Raw genomic sequence first — 23,082 nt, forward strand, 5'->3', positions numbered from 1 at the left:
GTTCTTCTGTCGGAGATCCTTGGCTCGGGAGGAAGAGATTGTCCAAAGGAGACGGCACTGGACACTCCGAATCGAGAAGAGGATAAAACCGGACAATGGCTTTCATGTCAATGAAGCAGTGAATTCATATCCTCTAACTCTCCTGATGCTGACTAATCTAGCAAGGCTATTTTTCCCCTAAATGTATGTATTAATAACAATGGTTTAAAAACTATCTCTTGTCTAATTAAAACCGTGGCGCCTTTTACTGAGTCAATCCAAAGTTTATTAAAAGTGTTTCTAGTTCGATCAATCAAGCTGAATAATCGATTAAAAGTTGTGGCCTTAACTGCCACCGTAACAATAATACAATATTCCACACAGTTTAAAAGGAATCTGGATTAAAGGAATTCAGATTAAAACAGCAGGCATCTGAAGACAAAAGGCAAGCCAAGAGAGGATCACATTCACCGCTGTTTCAAGGAAGTCGTGTGAACGGGATAAATGGATGTTTGACGAGATTGCGCTTGTTTCTTTAAATCAGATTTATTAATTAATTTGTTTACAGAAAATCTATACCACTTTTTCTTGCTCTGGGACGCTCTCCAGATACATTGGCCTAGGGCATACCTGTCTGGGGATGATGGGAGTCATAGTCCAAACAACCTTAGCTGGGATCTAGTTGGAGAAGGCGAGCCGCTTTTCGGCACAGTTCTTTTCTTCTTATTATTTTTGCAAATAATAATATCTCCTTCCTTCTGCACTTCTTCTTCTTCCTTCGGAAGAAAAGATGTACGTACTGTATTTTCTAACCGCCCCCAGCAAAAGACACTGTTAATTCCGAGCATCGCATGTACAAAAATTGCTGGTGCTTCCGTTTGTATATATTAAACCTATTTACATTTATATTTCTTTGTAAATCAAAATACATTACAACTTAAATAAATCACAGCGGGTTTGTTGGAGGGTGTTGGGGGGTTTTTTGGCCGAAGAGTGAGGCTGTGTTAGCAGGGGCGACATTATTTGGACAACGTGGGGAGTAAGATTTGCACACGAGGGTAATAAATCTTGGCGTAATTCCATTTTTGAAGACAACACTTTCTCAAGAAGTGGGGATTGTGTGAGTTGTCATTCTTGGTAGATTACTAGGATTCTTGGGGTTCCAAGAATGACATCTCCCAGAATCCCCCAGAAAAGGAGTGGAGAGCTGGAGAAGGCATCCCAGCAGCTGAACCAACTTCACACCGAGGCTGTTGCCTTACTGCAGTTATTTGGAAAGAGTTGTGTCGCACCAATTCCTCCCTGCCCCCTTTGACAGTCCCACAACAACCCAGCCGATTTGGCACTTGTGTGGCTTCTCCTTTACCGTCGCCTTGGTCTTCGATTTCCGACCCCTAATTCCAGGACGGGTGGGAGAAGGTGATGTTGTAAAGGCTTGCCCACTTGGCAAAGACTCGTTTTTCGGTGATGAACCGGTGATGGTAGCCCTTCTTGCTCCACTCGTTGTGGATGTAGGTGACACATTCATCGGGGCTTTTTGGTTCGTAGTAGTGGTAGGGCATCTTGCGGGCGCGGGATTTCCGGCTAAGGAGGTGCAGAAGGAAGGAGATATCAATATAAAACAAGCTGTTTTAACTTGCGTTTCATTTTGGGTTTTGCCTATTTAATTAAAAAAAGAATACATTTAATTTTTACTTTCACAGGGGGTCTTGTCCTTTTTACCCCAGCGAATGTGTCAGGCCCACTGTATTATTCCATTATTAACAATACATTATAGTAGTATCATGTAACCCTATTTTAGCAAAACAAACAAACACAAAGCTCACCGGGCACTGCATATTATTTCCCCACAAATAACATTTTCAATGTTTCTATGAAATCTTTGGTTCAACAGGTACATAGATATATACTTCACCTGGGTCAACAAAGACTACTTGGAGACGAGGGGCACTTACATGCAGTAGTTTGCAGGGATCATCCCATAAACGTGAATCCTGTCGCACAGCTCGATCGCAATGCCCATGGTGAACCAGCCGGTGCTCAGCCACGATCGTGACAGCTCTCTGTGGAGGCAGCGGTGTTATTGCCAAAGGGAATCCAAAAAGAAAAGAAGCAAAAGACATTAGCTGCAGTGATTATTTTGCCCTTTTTTCAAATTCAAGAACCATGTTTGTATGCCTTTATTTACCACAATGAGTTAGAAGCAATGCAGAGTGTCATCTGGACTACACAGTTATGTTGTGTACCCCTTTGCAGTATGGCAAGTCATACTGTCTCAGCCTCAGAGGAAGGCAATAGCAAACCCAATGGCAGGTAAATACCTTTTTATTCAAGGAGGCCTGTTTAAAATATCTTGTAGCAGATGGAGCTTGTAATGAAGGAGGGCTCATTTATGTCTTGCATTTGCTTTTAATACTCTTATATATTTGTGTTTTTTTAAATAGAAGTTTAGTCGAATTGTGTTTTAACTTTTGTATTAAGGATTTTGTTAGCAGTATTGTATTTTCTGGTTACAACCGCACACACATGCACATATATCTGTTTGGCCACTAGATGGCAATGACATAAATATATAGTATTTCATATTAGTCACCTCACCCTTCTGTCTTGTTGTTGTTGTTGTGCGTCTTCAAGTAGTTTCAACAACAAGGCGAACTTATCACAGGGTTTCCTTGCAAGATTTGTTCAGAGGGAGTTTGCCATTGCCCTCCTCTAAGGCTGAGAGAGCGCCTTAAAACAGCGCCTTGGAAATGGTACCTTTTCCAACTACAACTCCCAGAATAGCTATATTCTAAGTATTCATTTTTCATACTGTCCCCCTCCCCCCCCCCCCCCCGCCTTTGCTGTCTTTCTGAGGCAGGTATGAGACTTGTTCTGCTGGAATAAAAGGGCTTTAACGGCTTGCAGAAAGATGGCAAGGAAGGGGGCAGCATATCTTCTTGGGAAGTGAGTTCAAGAGTCTGGGAGCAACCATAAAGAAGGCTCTGTCCTGTATTCTCACCAAATTTGTGGCAGATCGCAAGACACAGGCAGATTTATATAAGAGAATAATACAGTCTGTCAAATAACCTGGACCTGAGACCTATATGGCTTTATAGATAATTTTTTTATCTTCGAATGGTGCTCTTGCAACCGCAAAACGTTACAATGACGGTGGCAGCCTTGTGGAAAATGTAACTTCCCTTCCCTCCTTTCCCCTGCAATGTTGAAGGCGCATGTTTTTGTACCTGTCCTTCCCCGTCTCTTTTCTGAACAAGGCGTCAAACTGGTGCATGCGCTCCACGGTGACCACAAAGAAAGACACGTTGGGGAAAGACAGGGCGGCCCGTTGGATGACCTTGTTCAAAATCTTCTGCATCCGACCTTCTGGGCCCCAGAAAATGATGGTGTTGTCTGGCGTCTTGTTGACAAACTCTTGTGGCTTCCTCAGGACCCGGAAGAGGCTGGAATGGGCCGCCACCCGGAAGGTGGTTTTGTTCCCGACGTCCGCCGCGTAGCCTGTGGTGGGCGCGTCGTTCATGCGGATGACGCACTCGGCTTGGTCAATGACCGGCCCCAGCTTGCTCCCGAGTAAGTGGCTGGAGCTGGTGATCATCACGCATTGCCCACAGTGGCGGTCTAGAGTCTGCAAAAAGAAACCATTGTTAGCCATTGGGAGCACCGTCAGTCCTTGGGATCCGCTGGGGTTTACAGGATGCCCTATGGATATCGAAATCCGTGGATGCTCAAGTCCCATTGGATACAATGGTGTAGTCAAATGGTGTCCCTTATATAAAATGGCAAAATCAAAGTTTGCTTTTTGGATATGTAGTGGGCCCTCCACATTCGCTGGGGTCAGGGGCACAGGACCCCATGGAAGTGGAAAACCATCATATTAAGAAAATAGTTTTTAAAACCTCTCTAGGAATCTCTAGGTCCTCTAGTGCAACTCTGTGGTCAACATCTGGCAGAAACTGACCACAAAATCGTGCTGGAGGAGCTACAAATGCCTAGAGAAGTGTTTCTTCTTTATGATCAACTCTGGCAGTCATGCTGCAGGACCAAGATTACAGTGTTTCCCAATTTTGGTCCTCCAGATATTTTGTATTTCAGATCCCAGAATTATTGATTATTAACCAAGCTGGCTAAAAAATTCAACATATTCCCCAACCTTGTTTCCCAAGACGGTGCGAAATCCAGTTTTCCCCCATTTCCTGAGGTTGGAAGGCAGGTGCGGTTTGACTTTCAGAGAGCTGTAATGGAAGACCTCATTCCGGCTGTTGGAGTTGTAGAAGATGAGCAGCATGAAAAGGCCGAAGAGGATGACAAAGACGACCGCCGGCGGGCTCTGCAGGCAAAAGAAAGAAAGAAAATGAGGGCGGAATATAAATAAAATTTATTATTATTATTATTATTATTATTATTGAAATGTTTCAAAGAAACACAGCTGAGGCACCATTACCATCACCTTCTTGTTTTTAATCCAACGTCCATTAAATATTAATTTTCATTTCCCGCCAGCTACTTTGGAGCTGAAAAGTCAGTGCAAAATAAAAATGGCTTGAAATCCAATATACTAATAGCAATCCTATTGCCAATCCTTATGTAATAAGCAAATGGGCACAAGCCGTGCCCAAGAGATGGAGCATCCTGCCAACCATTTGCAAAAGGATTTTATAGTTCTAGTAAAAGAACATAAGGGAAGGAAAGGTTTGGAAAAGAGAGGAAGGGACCTTAAAAAGCAAAACAGAAACGGCTATGTAGGCGCAAAACGGCGGTTACAGAAATGAAGGATCAAAATATAGGAAATGTATACCCAGTCCATACACAGCAAAAGGCATGGATTGAGTAATTAGAACCCAGAACCATGTTGATATATGGCAAATGTATCGTGGGTTTTCTTGGAAAGATTTGTTTGGAGGAGGTTTGCCATTGCCATTCCTTGAGGCTGAGAGAGTGTGACTTGCCCATGGCTGAGCGAGAATTCGAACCCTGGTCTCTAGAGTCATTATGTTGGGTGCAAAAGAACTTTATTATTTTATTTCTGAGTACCGAAACGATTTAAAACGAAGTCACTCGGTGTATTAAAATGTGGTGCAATACTGGTTTGAGCGTCGGACTCTGGGGACCTGGGTTCGAATCCTGGCTTGGCCACGGAAAACCCATTGGCGGGTCACACTCTCTCAGCCTCAGAGAAAGGCCAAGGCGAACCCACTCTGACAAAACTTACCAAGCAATAGTTTTGCCATAAGTCGGAAATGCCTTGAATTATGCTCACGACGCACAACTTCCGCCATTTTCTTCGCCCTGCTCTGGATATCCTCCATCTTGTTTGTATCTTCCTCAGATTTTTGTGCCCAAATGGCTTCAAATAAACTCATTTTGGGGTCAAAAAAGGAACCCAAACCATGGCCCTTACCGTGTGGTGTTTCATGTCGCTGTCCCGGGTTCGAGTTCGATCAGCGTAACTTAGGCACCTGCAAAGAAATAAAAGAGGGAGAAGGTTTTTTATTTGGGTTTTTCTGCTTTTTGCATCTATTTTGCTACCCATCACCTTATTTATTTCACTATAATAATAATAATAATAATTATTATTATTATTATTATTATTATTTATATCCCTCTTCTCCCTATGGATCTCGGCGGGTTATAATACATTTAAATAAAACACACAAATATACAAAATATAGTGTTTTTAGAGTGTTTTTCCCTCAAAAATGTAACAAGAGTTGTGTGTGTCACAGTACCATATTTTCAAGTAAAAAAGGCTAAATGTTGTTTTTAAAAACAGCCGCCATTTTGTGAGGGAAAAAGAGTTTATCTGAAATTACCTCAGCCTCAGAATCCCTCAGTCGGCGAAGGACGCAGGGAATCGCCAAAGTTTTCCCATTAAAAACAAAGATTAAAAACCAACTTTTTTTCATTGAGAAAGAACAACAACAGCAGCAACAACAAATCACCTTTTAAAATGTTTATTTTTATCCACTTCATTATATAATATCAGTTTTAAAGAAAGGAAAATTACTACTAATTGGCCCAAATATGGCGCAGATAGAGATTTAGAATTGAAACATTCTTCTTATTATTATTCTTATTATTATTATATTTATTTATAGCCCACTCTTTTCCCAGAACTTATAAACAAAGAGGCCTCGTCTACACTGCAGAAATAATCCACTTTGAAACCGCTTTAACTCAATGGAATGGAATCCTGGGGGTTTGTAGTTCGTCGCGGAACAGGAGCTGCCTCACGAAACGTCTCACAAAACTACAAATCCCCGGATTCCATAGCACTGAGCCGTGGCAGTTAAAGCGATGTCAAACTGGATTATTTCTGCAGTGCAGACGAGGCCAGAGAGGCCTTTAAATGAGCCCAGCAGTCATTCCTGCAAAAAAAAAGGGGGAAAAGAGGGAATTATATTTTATTTTAGCAAATTTTTGTGCAAACCTCAGTCAAACTGAATATATATTTGCCTTCTGGATGTTTACAAATGAAATAAAGAAATAACTGCATTGTGCAAAACTATGAAGAATTGTTTGCAATGTTTCTTAGTATCTGCAAATTTTGCCATCAAAACAAGTGAATTTAAAAGAAAAACCTTCCCCCCCTTGCATTTAAACAAATATTTTTTAAAAAGCAAACTTTTCCACTTTCTTGTTCTAATTTTGCTGCATCTACACTGTCGAAATAATGCAGTTTGACACCACTTTGATGCAAAACACACTGCAGAAATAATCCAGTTTTGCATCTGTAGTTTTGCAAAGGCTTTAGCCTTCTCTGCCAAAGTGTGTTGGTGTTTTAACAAAACTACAAATCCCAGAATCGCCCAACTTACAGCGACCCCATAAGTTTGGAGCTGGTGCCAAAGCGAGCCAATGTGTTGTGTTTCTTTATTTATTTCATTTCTATGCCACCTTTCTTCCAGGACAAGATAAAAAACATCTCAATTAAAACCATCTATTTAAAACAAAATATAAAGTTAACATACAAAAGTTAAAAACATAATACATAAGATAATTTAAAAAAAAATTAATTAAAAGGATTTTAAAAAGGACTGGGCCAGTGTGAGACCAGGGTTCGAATCCTGGCCCTATGCAAGTCACACTCTCTCAGCCTCCTCTGAACAAATTCTACCAAGAAACTCTGGGATAAGTCCGAAATGACTTGAAGGCACACAACAAACGTCACAGATATTTAAAAGCTTTTTTTCTTTTAAAAGCCCCAATTAGCAATTTTTGTCCCTACATTGCACTCGGCTCAAAGCAATTGGAAAAAATCTCTAATGGAGGTTGGAAAGAGGCCAGCAACTGCAAGCAACACATTCTTGGGATTAATGGGGGAGAGAAATGGAAAACCAAGCACGGCTGGAATGCAGGACCGTAATACATTATCCCCCAAAGGCAGATTTTTTCCTATTAACTCTAGGAAGAGGTCCTTTTTTCCGGCCTGCATCGAGGTTGCAAAGAAAGCAGGGCAAGGAGTGAATCCAGCCCTTTTCACCCAAAAGACAAATTTTATGTTGAATTCAGCCCCTTCCACCCGAATACAAAGTTTTATATGGAATTCAGCCGCTTCCACCCAAATGCAAAAGCTTATATTGAATTCAGCCCCTTCCACCCAAATGCAGAATTTAAAACTGAATTGAATCACTTCCACCGAAATGCAAAAGCTTATATCAAATTCAGCCCCTTTCACCCAAAAGCAACATTTTGCATTGGCTGCAAATGCTCAGGTCTCAATCCACTGCCGGTCCTGCCTTGAGTAGATGCATTACAATGGTGCATTATAAAGTCAGGTAATTAACAATATTTTTTTAAAAGAGGAGAAACCGGATCGAAGTCCTCTTCCTTTGCTTCCCTATCTGTTTATATTGCTGTTTTAAAGCCTTACATCCCCTCTTTCTAGTGTTTGCAAACTGGGCAGTGCCGTAATGGAAAGCAATAATACATTGCAATTGTTGCCCACTTCCTTAATAAAGCAATTCAATGAAATGAAAATCAAGACGATAAAGGGCAGAAGAGTGAACCCAACCTTCGGTCCATCATCCCCAACCACAGACGCCCCAAAATTTCACAGACAGAAACCAGGACACATGCCCAAGCACCATCAGAATGCGATCAAATTTACTGAATGAGAAACTCAGATGCAATCTAGGAGAGGAAGCAGAAGTTTGCTTTTGCTTGAATCTACTGGGAAGGATGAGATTCTGCCCCTTTCTTTCCCCTTTGAGTTAAAGGAGTGGAAACGACTCTTGCAGCAATGGGAATAAGTCGAAGAGGAAAGTGGGAGGAAGAGAGAAACTGGGACTTTTTAAAAGTCGCCGAAAAAGTGGGACAGTATGCAACCAGTAACTGGCCATTTGTATAAACCATGAGCCACAAATGCAACCAGGAACATCAGCAAGGAAAGTTTGCCCCTCTGGATTTGTCTTGGATTCCAACTCCCATGATGCTGCACTGCTAGCCTTGCATCTAATCTAATGGTCAAGTGGAACAACCTGGAGCAGGGATGGGAATCGTGCAAATCTCCAGATGTGGTTGGACTAGAAATCTCAGCCGCCTTGGCCAGCATAGCCAGTCATAGAGTCATAGAAAGTTTGGAAGAGACCCCCAAGGGTCATCAAACCCAACCCCATTCTGCCATGCAGGAACACTCAAACAAAGCACTCCCAAGAGATGGCCATCCCGCCCAGGTTTAAAAACCTCCAAAGAAGGCGACTCACAATGGTGAGGAATGCTGGGACCTGCAGTCCAGGAACCAGACAGTTCTCACCTGTGATCTGGAGATTCCCAAAAGGTTTACCAACTTTTTAAGGAGCAGTTTAATGGGATTCTGGATAGCTTTTGGAAAACAATAAGGTTATTTTCTCTCTCAATCTCTCCTTCTTCCTTCCTTCCTTTTGTAAAAGTGGAAAGCAATGGCATTATGGTAAATGCTGACATGCAGGCACTTATTTTTCCAGTGCCTAGAGGAAATGGAGAACAGTCCAAAAATGCAAGCTACCGTGTTGATGTAAAAAAAAAATACAATCCTAGCAAAGTGTTCATCTCTATCTGCAGGTCTTTTGTGAGGCTAATGGCTCTTGCCCACTCAAGACCAAGCCACTGACCCCAAACACTTCAAGCCCCTCTCTCCAAATTCAGGGGGGAGTGACCCAAAAGACCCAGCTCCACTCTTGGCATAAAAGGTACAGGGAAATGTTATAAGAAAAGGCGGCCCCCTTCTCTGGCCCTCCTTACCAAGATGGGATGTCTCACGCAAGCAAAGCCAGGCGCATGGTTTGGGGGGTCTTCTCCTTCGTGGGGTGCCATGAGACGGTGCCAGTCCCGGCTGCAGGACCACCCTTCCATGATCCAGTTTATACCCTCGCAAACTTCTTATCACATCATCGCTGCAGAATCGGGGGACTGAGTGCGAATCTGGTCAGCCCACCTCTCAAGAGAGCTGCTGAAGGAGAAGAAAATAAGAATGAGAAGACTTTAATATAATAATAGATAATAGATAATTTAATAATAGATGCTACAAGATCTCTCTATGTCCTGATTCTACAGACTAGCACGGCAATTTCTTTGAATTCTACCTCGATAGACATATAGATAGACAGGAAGATAGATAGATAGATAGATAGATAGATAGATAGATAGATAGACAGACAGACAGACAGACAGACAGACAGATTCATATATATATACAGTAGGCACTTGGTATCCGCTGGAGTTTGGTTCCAGGATCCCAAGTGGACACCAAAATCCAGGGAAGCTCAAGTCCCATTAAATGCAATAGATAGTCAAATGGTTTTCCTTAATCTGTGGATAATGAATCTGTGGATTAGGAGCCACAATTAGACACCCATACACATACACACACACATACAAATTGTCCCCAAATGTATAACCATAATGCTTTGGATGCCTGGATCCTTTCCGAAGAGGCCCACCCTGCCTCTTAAAATATGCATATATAACATCTTCTAAAAACAGAATCTTTCCCCCCACAGAAGGCCTGTTTGGTTGGGAACTCACCCACTTGACAGGTGATGGAGACCAGGCGATGGGAGCAAACCTAGGAGCCACCCCAGAGGAGATCAATGTGGCATGTGGGGATGTGCCGGCATTGCCAGCCCTGTGGATGCCCACTGCCTTGATGTGCCACCAACAACAACCACAACCCTAAGGCCAGATGATGCCCAGGCGAGGATGATGGGGATAGTGGCTTTGCAAATTGACTCCAAATCCTTCCTCTTGATGTCTTGGATGCCTGGGAACTCTGTGATGCTTTGATGGACTATGCACATCTCCCACCAGAAGGAGCTGTGGAAAAACCTCAGTGTGATCCAGGCAAAGCGGATGGGGTTTGGTTGCTCAGCTTCTGGGTCCTAAATGCCCTTTGGTTTCCCAAATCCATTCACCCTCCAAATAGGAAAGGCCCTCCTCCTCCTCCTCCTGCGCTCTGATCAGATTTCAGCTGTGACCAAACATTTCAGGGAAGCAACCATCTGGAAAACCAGCTCCTGAATGATGCTCATGCGTCAGATAGAAAGGAGACTGTGCCAACAAAAATTTTTGTATAAAAGCATTTTTTTAATTAAAATGCCATGCAGAAAAAACTTGGAGGAGATTGCACATCCCAGAATCCTCTGCCAGAGTGGCTCCGGGCCAAGACTGGATTATAAGGATCTGTCCATAAGTCAGTTTGCAGCCTAGAAATAGAAATGTTTGATTAAATCATGCGTTGGTGTTTATTGAGATCTTGGCACCTTTCCGTCCAACGATTCTCAGGCAAAGGAAGCCCAGTTTTGATTTTTGTGGGTTTTTGGGGCGATGTGGCCATGATCTAGTTTCTAGAAGAGCTTGTTCCTGACGTTTCGCTAGCATTTCTCTGAAGATGCCAGCCACAGATGCTGGTGAAACGTCATGAATAAACTCTTCTAGAACATGGCCATATCGCCCCAAAAACCCACAAAAATCTATGGATGCCAGCCACGAAAGCCTTCAACGTCGCATTATTTTTTATGTATTTTCTAATAGTGCAAATACCTTACAAACCCACAACATCTTACAAGGGTTTGCAAGGTATTTGCACTATTTTAGCAGATTCTGGAGATAAAGAAAGAGAATGCAATGTAAACCAAACTAGTTAAAAAGCCAAGTACTAAAAGAGGAGGAACAAATACTCCTTAAAAAAGGCAGACCAAATTCCGCTCGAAGGCTGACCACAGAGGAGGCATTTTACCAAAAGTGCCTTACTAGAAGGAAACATTACACTATCTGGGTCCCACAGTCAAAAAGTGCATCCACACACCGAGGAGTTTATCAGACGCGAGGTTTGGGCAATTTTACTGGTCCAACAATGCGCAATGACGTGATAATGCGATGTTCTTTCAGGCGTCATTCATTTCTATGGGAGCCCGTTGCGCATCGCTTCTGTAGTATTCGCGTCATTCCTCCCCATTTTGGGTACTACGGGAAAAAAGGGAAGTCAGGCATTTGTCTTCCGTTATCCTTTCGAATGCGTTTTGATTTGGTTTGGTGTGGATTGCAGTTTTGCTACTTCAACGCAAACGTCACTGGTTGCAAAGTTCCCATGATGCTGCGCTGCTTTTTCACCCCATTCCCTTCCGGTGACCTTCCTGTTTCAGGGCAACCCCGGGGGGGGGGTCCCTCCGTTGTATTTGTGAGTGTGTATATGTGTGTGTGTATAAATGTGTGTTCTGCGTGAATATGAATGTGCAGAGATATATGTGTGTCTTTGCACAAATGCAAACGTGCAGATTAGATAGATAGATAGATAGATAGATAGATAGAGATATACATACATATATGTGTGTGTGTGTGTGTGTGTGTTTTGCCTTGATGTTAATATAAAGACATGTGTGTGTTATCAGTTACTGTGGATACTGTGAATATGCAGAGATATGTATATTTGTATGTGTATCTGACATATATGTGTATATATATATATGTATATCTGTCTTGCCTGCCTGTATTTATAAAGAGGTGTTTATGTGTGTATATTTATTTGTGTGTGTGTGTGTGTGTGTATATATATATATATATATATGCATATGTATATATATGTGTGTTCATATATATATATATATATGTATATGAATATGTATATATATGTGTGTTTATATATATATGTATATATATGTGTGTGTGTGCTTATATATATATATATATGTATATGTATATGTATGTGTGTGTGTGTTTATGTATGTATGTATGTATGTATGTATATGTATATATGGGGGGTCTGTACCTATAGGTACATCTAATCTATTCAAGGGACCCCCAAGGGCCATCCAGTCCAGCCCCTTCTTCTGCCCTGAAGGAAATGAAATAGGATCCTAGAGATGGGAGCAACCCCCTCGCTCCCCCTGGAAGCTCAAAGGTCCCGATGCGACCAAAACCTCCAAAGGGCATGCGCAAAGATTTTGATGCAAAATGTTCGACAGAAAAGGAAGGCGCTGGTGTAGTAAACAGATCCGCTTTGCATGGTTTTGCATCACGCAAATCGCCATGTTTTCGCAGTTATAACGCTCACACAACGCTTTGGGAGAATGACGGAAAAGCAACCAATGTGATAAAATATCGTGTTATAACGTGAATTTGCATCGTTCGCTGCGCATCCTCAACGGAACTGAGGGTCCAAAAACTTGCGTCTCATCAACTCCCCAGATATAATCCGGTTTGACACCGCTTCAACCGCCATGGCTCAATGCTAAGCAGTCTTCGGCTTTGCAGTTTGTTGTGGCACCAGAGCTCTCTGACAGAGAAGGCTAAAGGCCTCACTGAACTACAATTCTCCGAATACCCAAGTATGGAGCTGTGGCAATTAAAGCAGCATCGAACTGGGTTATTTTTGCGGTGCGGATGCAGCCAAACAAATCACTGATAAAGAGAGTGAAGGCTCTGCAGAACACATCTTTCAAAGTCTTGGGTTTTGCAGTTTATTGTGGCACTAGAGCTCTCCAAAATCCAAGGACCTTTCCCCTCTGAGCATGGACAGAGTGCCTTTTCCCCCTCCTTTGCTCATGATGCTCCACTTTGTACAGAGTGTGTCCTCCATGTTAATACAGTGCGCCCGCGCCATACGCGGGCGTGCCATACGCAGCCTTGAGCATACGCGCTCAAGCCGCGGGGCGCGTGCAGGGCGGAAGGGGCGGCGCGTCCCATTCAATTGAATGGGCGCACGCGCCTGTTGCGCCCCACGCACACCCACGCTGCCGTGCACGAGCCCCATTGTTTCCAATGGGGCTCGAGCATAGGCAGAATTCGCCTTACGCAGAGGGGTCCGGAATTGCTATTCTTAATTGTTGTTGTTGTTGTTGTTATTGCTGCTGCTGCTTTTAAGTGGTGCCAAGATGTCTACATTAACCCAAAATGAGGAATGCCATGCTGGGAGAGCGAATGAAAACAGTCCCGATAAGAAAAGGGAGGATGGTACCCACGAGGGTTTTGAAAACATATAGGTTTTTGCAACCCATGGATGAGAACGGAGTGCATCTGTTTAACTTTATGTCTCCAATCCATGTATGGTTTGCAAGTTCTTTGTCTAAATGCCTATAAAAAGGTATGTCACCTCCATTTGGGGCTTGAGACTTTGGAGAAATATTCCTCTGAATGGACTTCTGGTCTTTCTGGTTCGTCTTTCCTGAGATATCCATCTGCAATAATGTGTCTCTGAGGATGCCGCTTGACACATCCAGCAAGATGCTACTATATTCCATTTCTCTTAAGCTAAGATTTCCCTCCAATTAACACAGAAGAAATAAACCACATTCCACATCGCAGTGCTTTATGTGTCATTAATGCATGGATAACAGACAAGCTTTTCCCATTGATACTTGTTCAAAGTGAACTGTAATCTTGAAGAGCATATTCAAGTTCTGCAAGTAGACCATCCTTCTTTTCAATGCCCCTAATCTGAGCAAGTAACATGGTTCAAAGGGAAGGATGGATGCTTTGTTTAGGGAGCGCTATAAATTTACACAGCACTGTACAATCAGTTAAAAATAAAACAAAATAGAGGCGTAAACTCTACAAAAATAATTTAACACATTTCCTGTATTGCTATGTATTGTATATGTATTATTCTACTTGAGAGTATGTATTTTCCCTGGATGAAGATTAACCATCCATTATGAAGCCAAGCCCTCCCTCCAGTCCATCTGCCTTGGTCCAGGCCTTGGAGGTAGAGAGGAACTGCTGGACCTCTTATCCTTTCCCTCCACCACTCCCTTCTCCTTCTGTGTCATGTCTTTTTAGATTGTAAGCCCGAGGGCAGGGAACCGTCTAACTAAAAAGATTGCATGTACAGCGCTGTGTAAATTTACAGCGCTTCATAAATAAAGGTTAATAATAATAATAATAATAACAAAATACATATTAATACATATTAAGATTAAATAAAATGTAGCATGCAACAGATAAATAAAATATGTTATTTTTAATAATAAAATAATAATATAGAATAATAATGTATTAATAATTGTGATAATAATTAATAATAAAGCTTTATAGAGAGCTGTAAATTTTAGCAATGCTGTACAATCAGTTAAAAACAGAAAATAAAATAAAATATACCTGCCCAAGGCGTAAGTTCTACTAAAATAATTTAATGAAATACATATTAATACATATTAATATTAAATAATAAAATATACCAAAAAACAAATAAAAATAAATAAAAATTAAAATAAATATAAAATAAATAATTTATTATTATTATTATTATTTCCAGTGCAGAAATAAGCCAGTTTAATAACAACAACAACAACAATAATAATAATGCAGAAATAATCCAGTTTGCTGAGTATTATTATTATTAATATTATTGTTTCCAATGCAGAAATAATCCAGCTTTATAATAATAATAATAATAATTTCCAATGCATAAATAATCCAGTTTAATAATAATTATTATTATTATCATTATTTCTAACGCAGAAACCCTCCAGTCTGAGGCCCCTTTAACTGCCCCGCCGTAGTGCGAGGGAATGCTGGGAGTTGTGGTTTATGGTGCCGCCAGAGCTCTATCTGACAGACAAAGGCCCAGCGTCTCAGAAAACTGCATTTCCCGTCATGCCCTGCACTGAGGCGAGGCGGATAAAGCCAGCCCCTTCCCCGCCTCCTCCTCGGAAGGGTCCTCTTGCGCAGGCGCGAACGTGCCGCCGGCCTCTGTCAGGCGCTGGGGCTGGGCGGGGCGAGGGCGCCGAGGGAGCCTCCCATTGGCTGGCTGCGCGCGGGGGACGACGGGAGGCCGCCTTTAAATGCGGTGGGCGGCGTTCAGACACAGACAGGTTAGGCAACTTTGTGTGTCCCTATGGTGCTATGTCTGCTCCTGAGGGGAAGGAGAAGGAGGCGGCCAGGGCGACCCTCCGGACAAGCCTGGCCCCGGAAGCCCCGCAGGGACCGGCTCCCCAGCCTCCTCCAGGCAGAACGGCAGCGGCCTCCCAGGATGGCAGCCTCCAGCACTGGCCTCATGCTCCTCTCTGCCGCCTGCAGTTCCCGGCTTGGCCTCGTGGGGCGCCCCAGTCTATGTGGGGAGGATGGGCCCTGCAGTCCTTCCCTCGCCCAGGGCCTGGCTGCTGGGCACTTGGGCTGCAGCCCCATCGTCAGGGACACAGGGAGGCCCTGACAGAGAAGCAGGAGCCGCAGGAGTCTGTCCGTGACTAGCTGCCCCTATGAACGCCATTCCCAGCAAGTCACACTCTCTCAGCCGCAGCCTCAGACATGTTACTGCCATGTATTCCTATCCTGCCTCCCTCCCTCCCTCCCTCCCAACAGCGGGACTCAAGGAGGCAGACAAGGGCCCCAAACACACTCCGGAAACGGTCCTGCCTTGGCCCAGGGCTAGGGAATAAGCCTGGGAACTGTAGTCCAATGTGGCCCCAGAGTGCTCTCTGACAGAGAGGAAGGCTCACCGGATCACAGACAACCATATGGCAGACATAGAAGAGGCTCCGGGGCCCAGTTTTGGGGAAGGGACAGGATATAGGGGTGTGTGTGTGTGTATATATATATATGATCTCCATATGTCCTGTCCCTTACTTCGTTAACACAGAATTAAAACAGATTGCATGCAAAAGGCTCTCAGATGGGCTGCATCCAGACTGGAGGAATAACCCACTTTGGTACCGCTTTAACTCTTGTTTCTGGCTCAAGGCTATGGCATTCTGGGAGTTGGAGGCCCCACAACATACTCCAACTCCCAGAATGCCATAGCCTTGAGCTGGGATGCTGAAAAGCGGTGCCAAACCAGGTTATTTCTCCAGTGTGGATGCAGCCTTGATATGTTTTGTTATGTAGTGGGGGGTCCTGTGAAGGGGCCCTTTGGTGAGTGTGGGGGGTCCCTCTCTCTCGCCTGAACCCCTGTCCCTCGTTCTCTCCCAGGGTAATATACAGGTGTTTTGCCGAGTGAGGCCACTGCTGCCTTGGGAGGAGGAGGAGGACCAGAAGGGAATGAGCCACTTCCGATTCTTTCCCGAAGATCCAAGGAGACTTTTCCTTTCTAAGACAGAAGAGGTAGGAGTATGATGGGGGTCCCAATGTCCTCTACCCCTTTTGTCAGAGGGATAGAGGGAGCAGTAGAAGAGTCTAGTGGCCCCTGGCTGGAGTGGGATGGGGAAGAGGCTCCATTCTCTGTCTCGAAGGCTCTCCAGGTTGGTTGGCTTCAGCCTCAAGAGCCCAGACTCCCTGGGGGCCCCTAGAGGACCCTAGAAAGTTCTGCAGGTGGAAGATTGCAGTTTGGCCCTCTCATGAGAAGGAGATAAGACGCCAATACTCAGCAAAGAGGAGGAGGAGAGGAAGGCGGTGGATAGGTTCAGGCAGAGAGGCCATGGATGTGCCTGGTTCTGCAAGAGCTGAGGAGGGTGGTCTCTCATTCATCAAGGCATCATTCCAGGCATTCAGCAACGAGGAAGTTGATGTGTTCCTGGGCACCAGCCCTTTGAGAGTAAACCTGTTTTCTGGGCAGAAGCATCAGAAAGAGCAGGGGGAAACATCCTCTACAGTCGCAAGAACGAAGAGCAGTTCAACATGTTTCTGTAGATTTTAAAGCCAAAACGTAACCATAGGCTCATGCAAAATGAGATCACTCTTTTGAAGAAAGTTTTCAGGTAAGCCTAGGCCCAAGAGACCCCCTGAAAGCTTTCTCCAAAACGCATCCAGGCACAATTGTTTTCTTTCACCAGCCTCCACTTTTTAAATTGCAATGGGGGCCCTTGGATCCAAAATCCGTGGATGCTCAAGTCCCTTTATGTACAATAGATTGTTGTGTTATACTTGCAGTGGGCCCTTGGCATATGCGCTGGGGTTTAGCTCCAGGACTTCCTCCGTGGGTACAAGATCCATGGATGCTCAAATCCTATTGCGGACAATGGGATGTTGTATACAAGGGACATCAAAATCGTGCCCCATATATAAAATGGCAAAATCTAGGTTTGCCTTCTGTATATGTTGTAAGAAAACATTTTCAAGCTGTGGATGGTTGGATCCACGGATGCTGAATCGGTAGATACAGATGTCCACTTTGGTGCCCAAGCTTATAGACCTGTCTTTCTTTACTGTATCGGAAGTATCTGGGGAAGCAGCCTTACCTGTTTGCCTCCTTTTCCTCCATTTTGCCTCCAAGTGCATTCAGTAAGGGATTATTGAAGCAACGAGTAGGCAGCAATATTTCCCCCTCCTTCAGCCTCATTGCTGCAACTGGCACTGAAAGGCTGCCTCCCTCCAGCCCTCGCTCTGCTCCTGGCGCTGAGGTTGCTTAAAAAGACACCCTCCAGAGGAAAAGGAGGGGCTGGGCAGAGGTCAGAAGACCTCGGAGGAAGGAGCTTTTTTGTCAGATGGAAGCCTTGTTGGCTGAGGCCTCCCTCTGTCTGTCTTTTTACCACCCTGAATTTCCAGCCCATTCAAAGAAGAGAAGCTCCCACTTCCATAGAAACAGCCCTTCAAGTGAAAGTCCAGTTACGCAGGGGGAGTAGATGAGAGGGGATGGGAGGGCAGTGGCTGTCAGGTGGCCAGTCTTCAAGGGGCCGCAGGGTTGGCGCTAGCTCTGCCAGGAGGTATCTCGCAAGGGGGCGTCTCCTCTGAAACCAGGGCCAGGTGGGTGTCTCCCCGCACCCACTTCCACGGCTGCCTCTGCCCATAATCCCAAGTCGGCCGCAAGCGCAAGGAGAACACCACCCATGAGTTCAGCTTTGACCGGGTCTTCCCTCCCTCCGGCTCCCAGGCCAAAGTCTTTGAGGAGATTGCGCTGCTGGTGCAGGCAGGGGCCGGGGGCTGCCATCGCAGGGGCTGGGGGCCAGGGCTGGACGGCTGGCCTGATGGAGGTCTCCTCCTCCTTCTCTTTTCCTCCGCCACAGTCTGCCCTGGACGGGTACAACGTCTGTATCGTTGCCTACAGTCAGACGGGGAGCGGCAAGATCTACACCATGGAGGGGCCAGACGAGGGAGCCGGAGACAGTGGGCATGATCCCGCAGGCTGTGCACCACATCTTCCAGACCGTCCAGGAGATGGAGGTCACAGGATCAAGGGTGAGGCTCAGGGGAGAAAAGGGAGGCCCCACGTCTTCACGCACACAACTGTAACTGTTGAAATGAAGGTCTGGCTGGGCAAAGTCTCTTCATCCGTTGCAAGCTGGGCCAGGCATGAGGCCTCCACTCTCCTTGGCCTCCATTGGCTTCTCAAGGCAGCTTCTGCCAGGGAGCTGCAAGCATCCCTCCATCCGTCTGTCCGTGTCTCTGCCAGTCTGGTCCTTGGCAGGCAGTGGGCAGAGTCTTCCCTTTGGAAGCAGCAGATGGGCAGCACAGCGGGGGAGATGGAGAGGAAGGGGCTCAGACACATGCACACATGCGCCTTGGCAGGCATGCTCAGTCTTCCTCTCAGAAAGCAGACTGACGGGAAAGCGGCCTATTTTTAACTAAAGCTGTGCCTGTGAGATTGCTCTGACGGGTGCAGACAGACAGAGAAGGAGGCTCTTAGGAGCGTCTCTTGAACTGCCCTTTCTCCCAGAAGTTCATGAAACAAGTCTTCTGTGTTGCCACAGTGGGACTTTCATAGAAGTGTCATCATCCACTTGCCTTGGCACAATGTTAACAGTGCCCAGGACCATCCTGCTTGAATCACTACCTTCTATTTCCCACCAGCAGCCTCAGGAAACCCCTCCTTCAGACACCTGAACATTTCTGAACAAGAAGGGGAAAGTGGTTGGGGGCTCATTTTCACAGACCCATGCCCCTTCACCCCCACCCCTTGGCCTTGGGCACAAACACCATGGAAAGGGCCGGTTTGTGCTCACAGCAGGCCCCACATCAATGGTTGGTGTGGTAGAAGTGCCATGCCCAGTGTGCCCCTACTGCCTGGCACTTTATGTGTGCATTGTGGGGAGTTCTTGGGGGCCGGACTGGATTTGACGTGAGGGGCCACCTTGGACTTGGCCTCCCTGGCCCCACATGCCCCTCGCGAGAGTTTGCCCAGTCCCCTTCCAAAGCCAGGCAGCTTGGCAGCTGCTCTCCCACAGAACCTGGTGCCAGGAAGTGCTACCCTTGGCAATGTGGGGAGACGTCCGTTTCCTCTAGAACCCCATGATAAGAGGGGGGCAGCCTGTGACTGCCCCTCCAGGTGGGCTCCCCTTTCCCCCTCAATGCATCCCCATCCATCCAGCACCTCTCATGCCCCATCTTGCCTCCTTCCAGGAGGCCCACATCCCCTTCCGAAACAGCAAGCTGACTTGCCTCCTCCAGAACTCACTGGGAGGCAGCGCCAAGCTGTGACTAGGGCAGGGCAGTGGGTGAGGGGCCTATGGGGCCAGTCGTGGCAATGGGAGTTGGGACCACCTGGCAAGACGCCCATACATTCCTTGCTCCTCTCTGTCCCTACTAGGTTGTTCTTTGCGAGCATCTTGGTGTTGGAGGAGAACTTTGATGACTCCCTCAGTTCCCTCCACTTTACCAGAAACATAAGTGGCCATCAGCTGGGGAGGGAGAGGGTGCAAAAGGGGAGACCTCCACTACCCAGAGGGATCCTCTCTTTCTCCAAAAAAACTGTGGGACGGAGCTGCCCCATGGATGAAGGGGGGCAGGGGAGGTGTCCCAGTCTGGGGTTCCCAGGCCTTGCTGTCTTTGGGGGTGGCTGTGCCCTCAGCGGCCTCCGCCTCTCTTGGCTCTGCAGGTAAATGGATGCATCATCAGAAAGGCAACAAAAAGAGGGACTCCTTTTTTAAAAATGTTTTTAAATAACCTTTTTTTATTGTTTAATTTTTATAGTTGGGAGGGAGGGTTGGGGTTTTGTGGGGCTTGTTGTTTTTATTGTTATATATTGTATTTTCTCTATGACCTGCCTCGATCCTCAATTGGAAGAGGCGGGACATAAATACATATTTATTATTATAAACACTGCTTTTAAAACACTATTTTTAAATGTTTAAATAAAGTTTGTAAGATGGTTTGTCCTTGCTGCTGGTGGCTCTCTTGGGGTCTCCTTTGGTGGTGGGGGTCTTCCCAGGTTCAGCTTCTGACTGGTGGGCTGGTCTGAAGAGGGGCCCATGGACAGAGTGCCTTTGTGTCAAGTGGGATTTCCTCAGCCAACGCAAGGGAAGGACTTCTGTCTCTGCTGCGATTAGGGTTCCTCTCTCTTCACAGGGCTCCGCATTGCAAACTGAAACGGCTGGAAGTCAGCATGGGACTTAGGCCTATAGGTCCTATAGAGCTGGAAGGAGCTGCATCTGCACAGCAGAAATAATGCCGCTTCGTGCCTCTTTAGCTGCCATGGCCAAACACTATGGAATCCTGGGATGTGTAGTTCTGTGAGACACAGTGGGCCCTTGGTATCCGCCGGGGTTTGGCTCCAGGACTCCCAATGGATACCAAAATCCATGGATGCTCAATTCCCATTAAATACAGCGGACTGTTATTGACTCAGACTGGCACTTTCTTTGGACAGTGACCCACGGAGGATGCCTTAGTTAGACTTCCTGGCCTCTGGGGACCCCTTCCTCCTTCTAAGTCCGTGCTTCTTCCTCGGAGAAGTGAATCAAAACTACAAATGGAAGGTGGTATGAAAAGGACTCAGGGATTCCCATTCTCCCCAGGCAGTTGCCTTGTAGAGGCTCTTTCAGCATGGAGATGCAGCTCTGCAAGCAAAGCCAGACATAGCAACGCAGGAGGCAACGCTTTTATCAAGTGGAAAGGCTATTTTTAAATGGTCGGCCGCATTCCCAGAACAGGAGGCTGGCCGCTTCCTCCAAGTGACATTTAGAAACGTTTTGCACAGCGGCTTCCTTCCCAAAGCTTGAATTAGCAACCGCAAGACCAACCGCTCCATCCGCGCAACAAAGACTTCTGGAGAATCGAAGCCTGCACACTTTGGGGTGTTTCTAATAAGAGCAATGCCCTCCTAGAGAGAGGCTTTATTTCCAGCAGAGTTACACTCACAGAACTGGGGAAGTGGCTTTTTGGACTACAACTCCCAGCATCCCCCAGCCACCATTGCTCTCAGAAAGCCCTTTTGAATGCAGGCTGATGGGAGTTGGAGTCTGTCAGCATACGTATACCTCCACGATGAGAGAGAAGTTTGAAATGTTTTCAGGCACAAACACATACAAACTCATATTTCTGATGAAAAGACTGCCAGGCCCAGGGCTTGGCATCTGCCGACTCTACGTTTTCCTCCCAGATTTCTGCAGGAGGGGACGATGGGAACAATTCCCTCTTTGTTTGGGGGCTTTTGGGGGGCAGCAAAGGAGGACAAAGGATCCTTTGAAAGTTGTCAAGGGCCGGATTTACTTGGGAGCGCATGTTGCGGTCCTTGACTGACCCACACAAATAGTGCTGTGTATTTTACATGCCTCCAAGACCGCTGTTGTTTGCAATCTTTGTGTGGTTCCAGTGTAAAACTTTCCACTGCTTTTCACCTCACGCGAGCCCAAACCAAAAACGTAGATGATTTTGGAAAAGGTTATTACAATTAAATATTGTTAACTCACCTTTCACGTCTATATCCCCATAGATATCACGACACGCTTCTGAACACAGCGGAAGGAGAACGGTTGGGGAAAGACAGTGTTCCTTGTCTCTCGGCAGGAGGTTTCTTAAACTGTGAAGGTAACGTTATCAGGAAGAGGCACAGCTTGTAAATATGCCATTTCAGACCCAGATGTGTCACAGTCCTCTTTCGACTGCTTGTGTAAAACCACACAACCAAACACACCCACAAAGGCGTCTTCTTCCTCTTATTTCTGAATTCTCGTTGTTGTCACTTGGCTTCAAGTCATTTCTGACTTATGGTGAAACTATCATAGGGTTTCCCCCCCTCCAGAAAGGCTTGGCCATGGTCATCCTCTGAGGCTGAGAGAGTGTGACTTGCATAAAGTTACCCAGCGGGTTTACATAGCCACACCACACCAAAGATTTAATTCAACATTTCTATTTCTAGACTGCAAACCTGGGAGGGTGAGGCTGGCTTACGGATGAATTTGAACCCTGGACTCCAGAGTCCTAGTTGAACGCTCAAACCACACCACATTCGCACTCGCAATCATCTTCCTCCTCTAGTTTTGAAGGTCATGTGAGACCAAAACAGCAATGATATGAAGAACAAAGAGACCCACTCAAGTTACAGTTTGTGCAAAACCTCACAGCCATGCCCTGGTTCACTCCACTCTGACAATTCTCAAACTGATCTGATCTTTTCTCTACACACCAAGGATGCCACAGTGTCCCATTCAATACCCATTTCTTTGGCTCTACCACTGAAAATACACACATGACCCGCATTTTAATAACATTTTGTAATTCGGCACCAGCATTGTCGTTCAAGCCTGAGAACTGGGGGGAAAATAACATTTTAGGAAGGGGAAACTTATAGACTGCACCAGTTCTTGTGTTGAAACAGTCACAGTCTTTAAAGTCTTTAAAGTTAGGACTATTTGATGATCCAGCCCTGGTCAGGACAGGTTCTGTCGTCATGGAAAATAAATAATGCTATTTTCTCCTTGGATTTATTGTCTTGATCTTTTAGAGTCCGGATAGACTGACCTATGGACCAAGAAGGTCCAGTTCAGAGCGATGCTTTTCCAAGATGCCCAGAAGAGTTATTCCTGCATCCAAATGTTTCCGATC

The 23,082-nt window shown here is 45.5% G+C and overlaps 1 protein-coding gene and 1 long non-coding RNA gene across 13 annotated transcripts; one reads left to right on the plus strand and one right to left on the minus strand.

The window, feature by feature from the left end:
- Window positions 1-665: 665 nt before the first annotated feature.
- Window positions 666-22,037, minus strand: ST6GALNAC6 (ST6 N-acetylgalactosaminide alpha-2,6-sialyltransferase 6). Of its 12 annotated transcripts, none has more exons than XM_089534864.1 (7): window positions 21,948-22,037; window positions 9,199-9,406; window positions 5,378-5,435; window positions 4,130-4,306; window positions 3,207-3,604; window positions 1,935-2,042; window positions 666-1,563 (listed from the first exon to the last, which is right to left on the minus strand). In XM_089534864.1, exons 3-7 carry the CDS (start codon window positions 5,390-5,392, stop codon window positions 1,374-1,376), a joined length of 888 nt encoding a protein of 295 aa, XP_089390990.1. In that variant the 5' UTR covers window positions 5,393-5,435; window positions 9,199-9,406; window positions 21,948-22,037; the 3' UTR covers window positions 666-1,373. The 12 variants fall into 12 exon arrangements, with proteins under 12 accessions (XP_089390990.1, XP_089390989.1, XP_089390988.1 ...); XM_089534863.1 differs by lacking the exon at window positions 21,948-22,037 and adding an exon at window positions 9,982-10,320 and having other exon boundaries at window positions 9,199-9,403; XM_089534862.1 differs by lacking the exon at window positions 21,948-22,037 and adding an exon at window positions 9,982-10,320.
- LOC149307990 (uncharacterized) lies at window positions 18,331-23,067 on the plus strand. Its single transcript, XR_016282103.1, has 3 exons — window positions 18,331-18,498; window positions 21,971-22,065; window positions 22,982-23,067. It is a non-coding gene; the product is annotated as an uncharacterized LOC149307990 (long non-coding RNA).
- Window positions 23,068-23,082: the final 15 nt, after the last annotated feature.

The sequence above is a fragment of the Sceloporus occidentalis genome, unplaced genomic scaffold (assembly GCF_023333645.1).
Source record: "Sceloporus occidentalis isolate IW3139 unplaced genomic scaffold, rSceOcc1.0.p SCAF_8, whole genome shotgun sequence".
Taxonomy (NCBI): domain Eukaryota; kingdom Metazoa; phylum Chordata; class Lepidosauria; order Squamata; family Phrynosomatidae; genus Sceloporus; species Sceloporus occidentalis.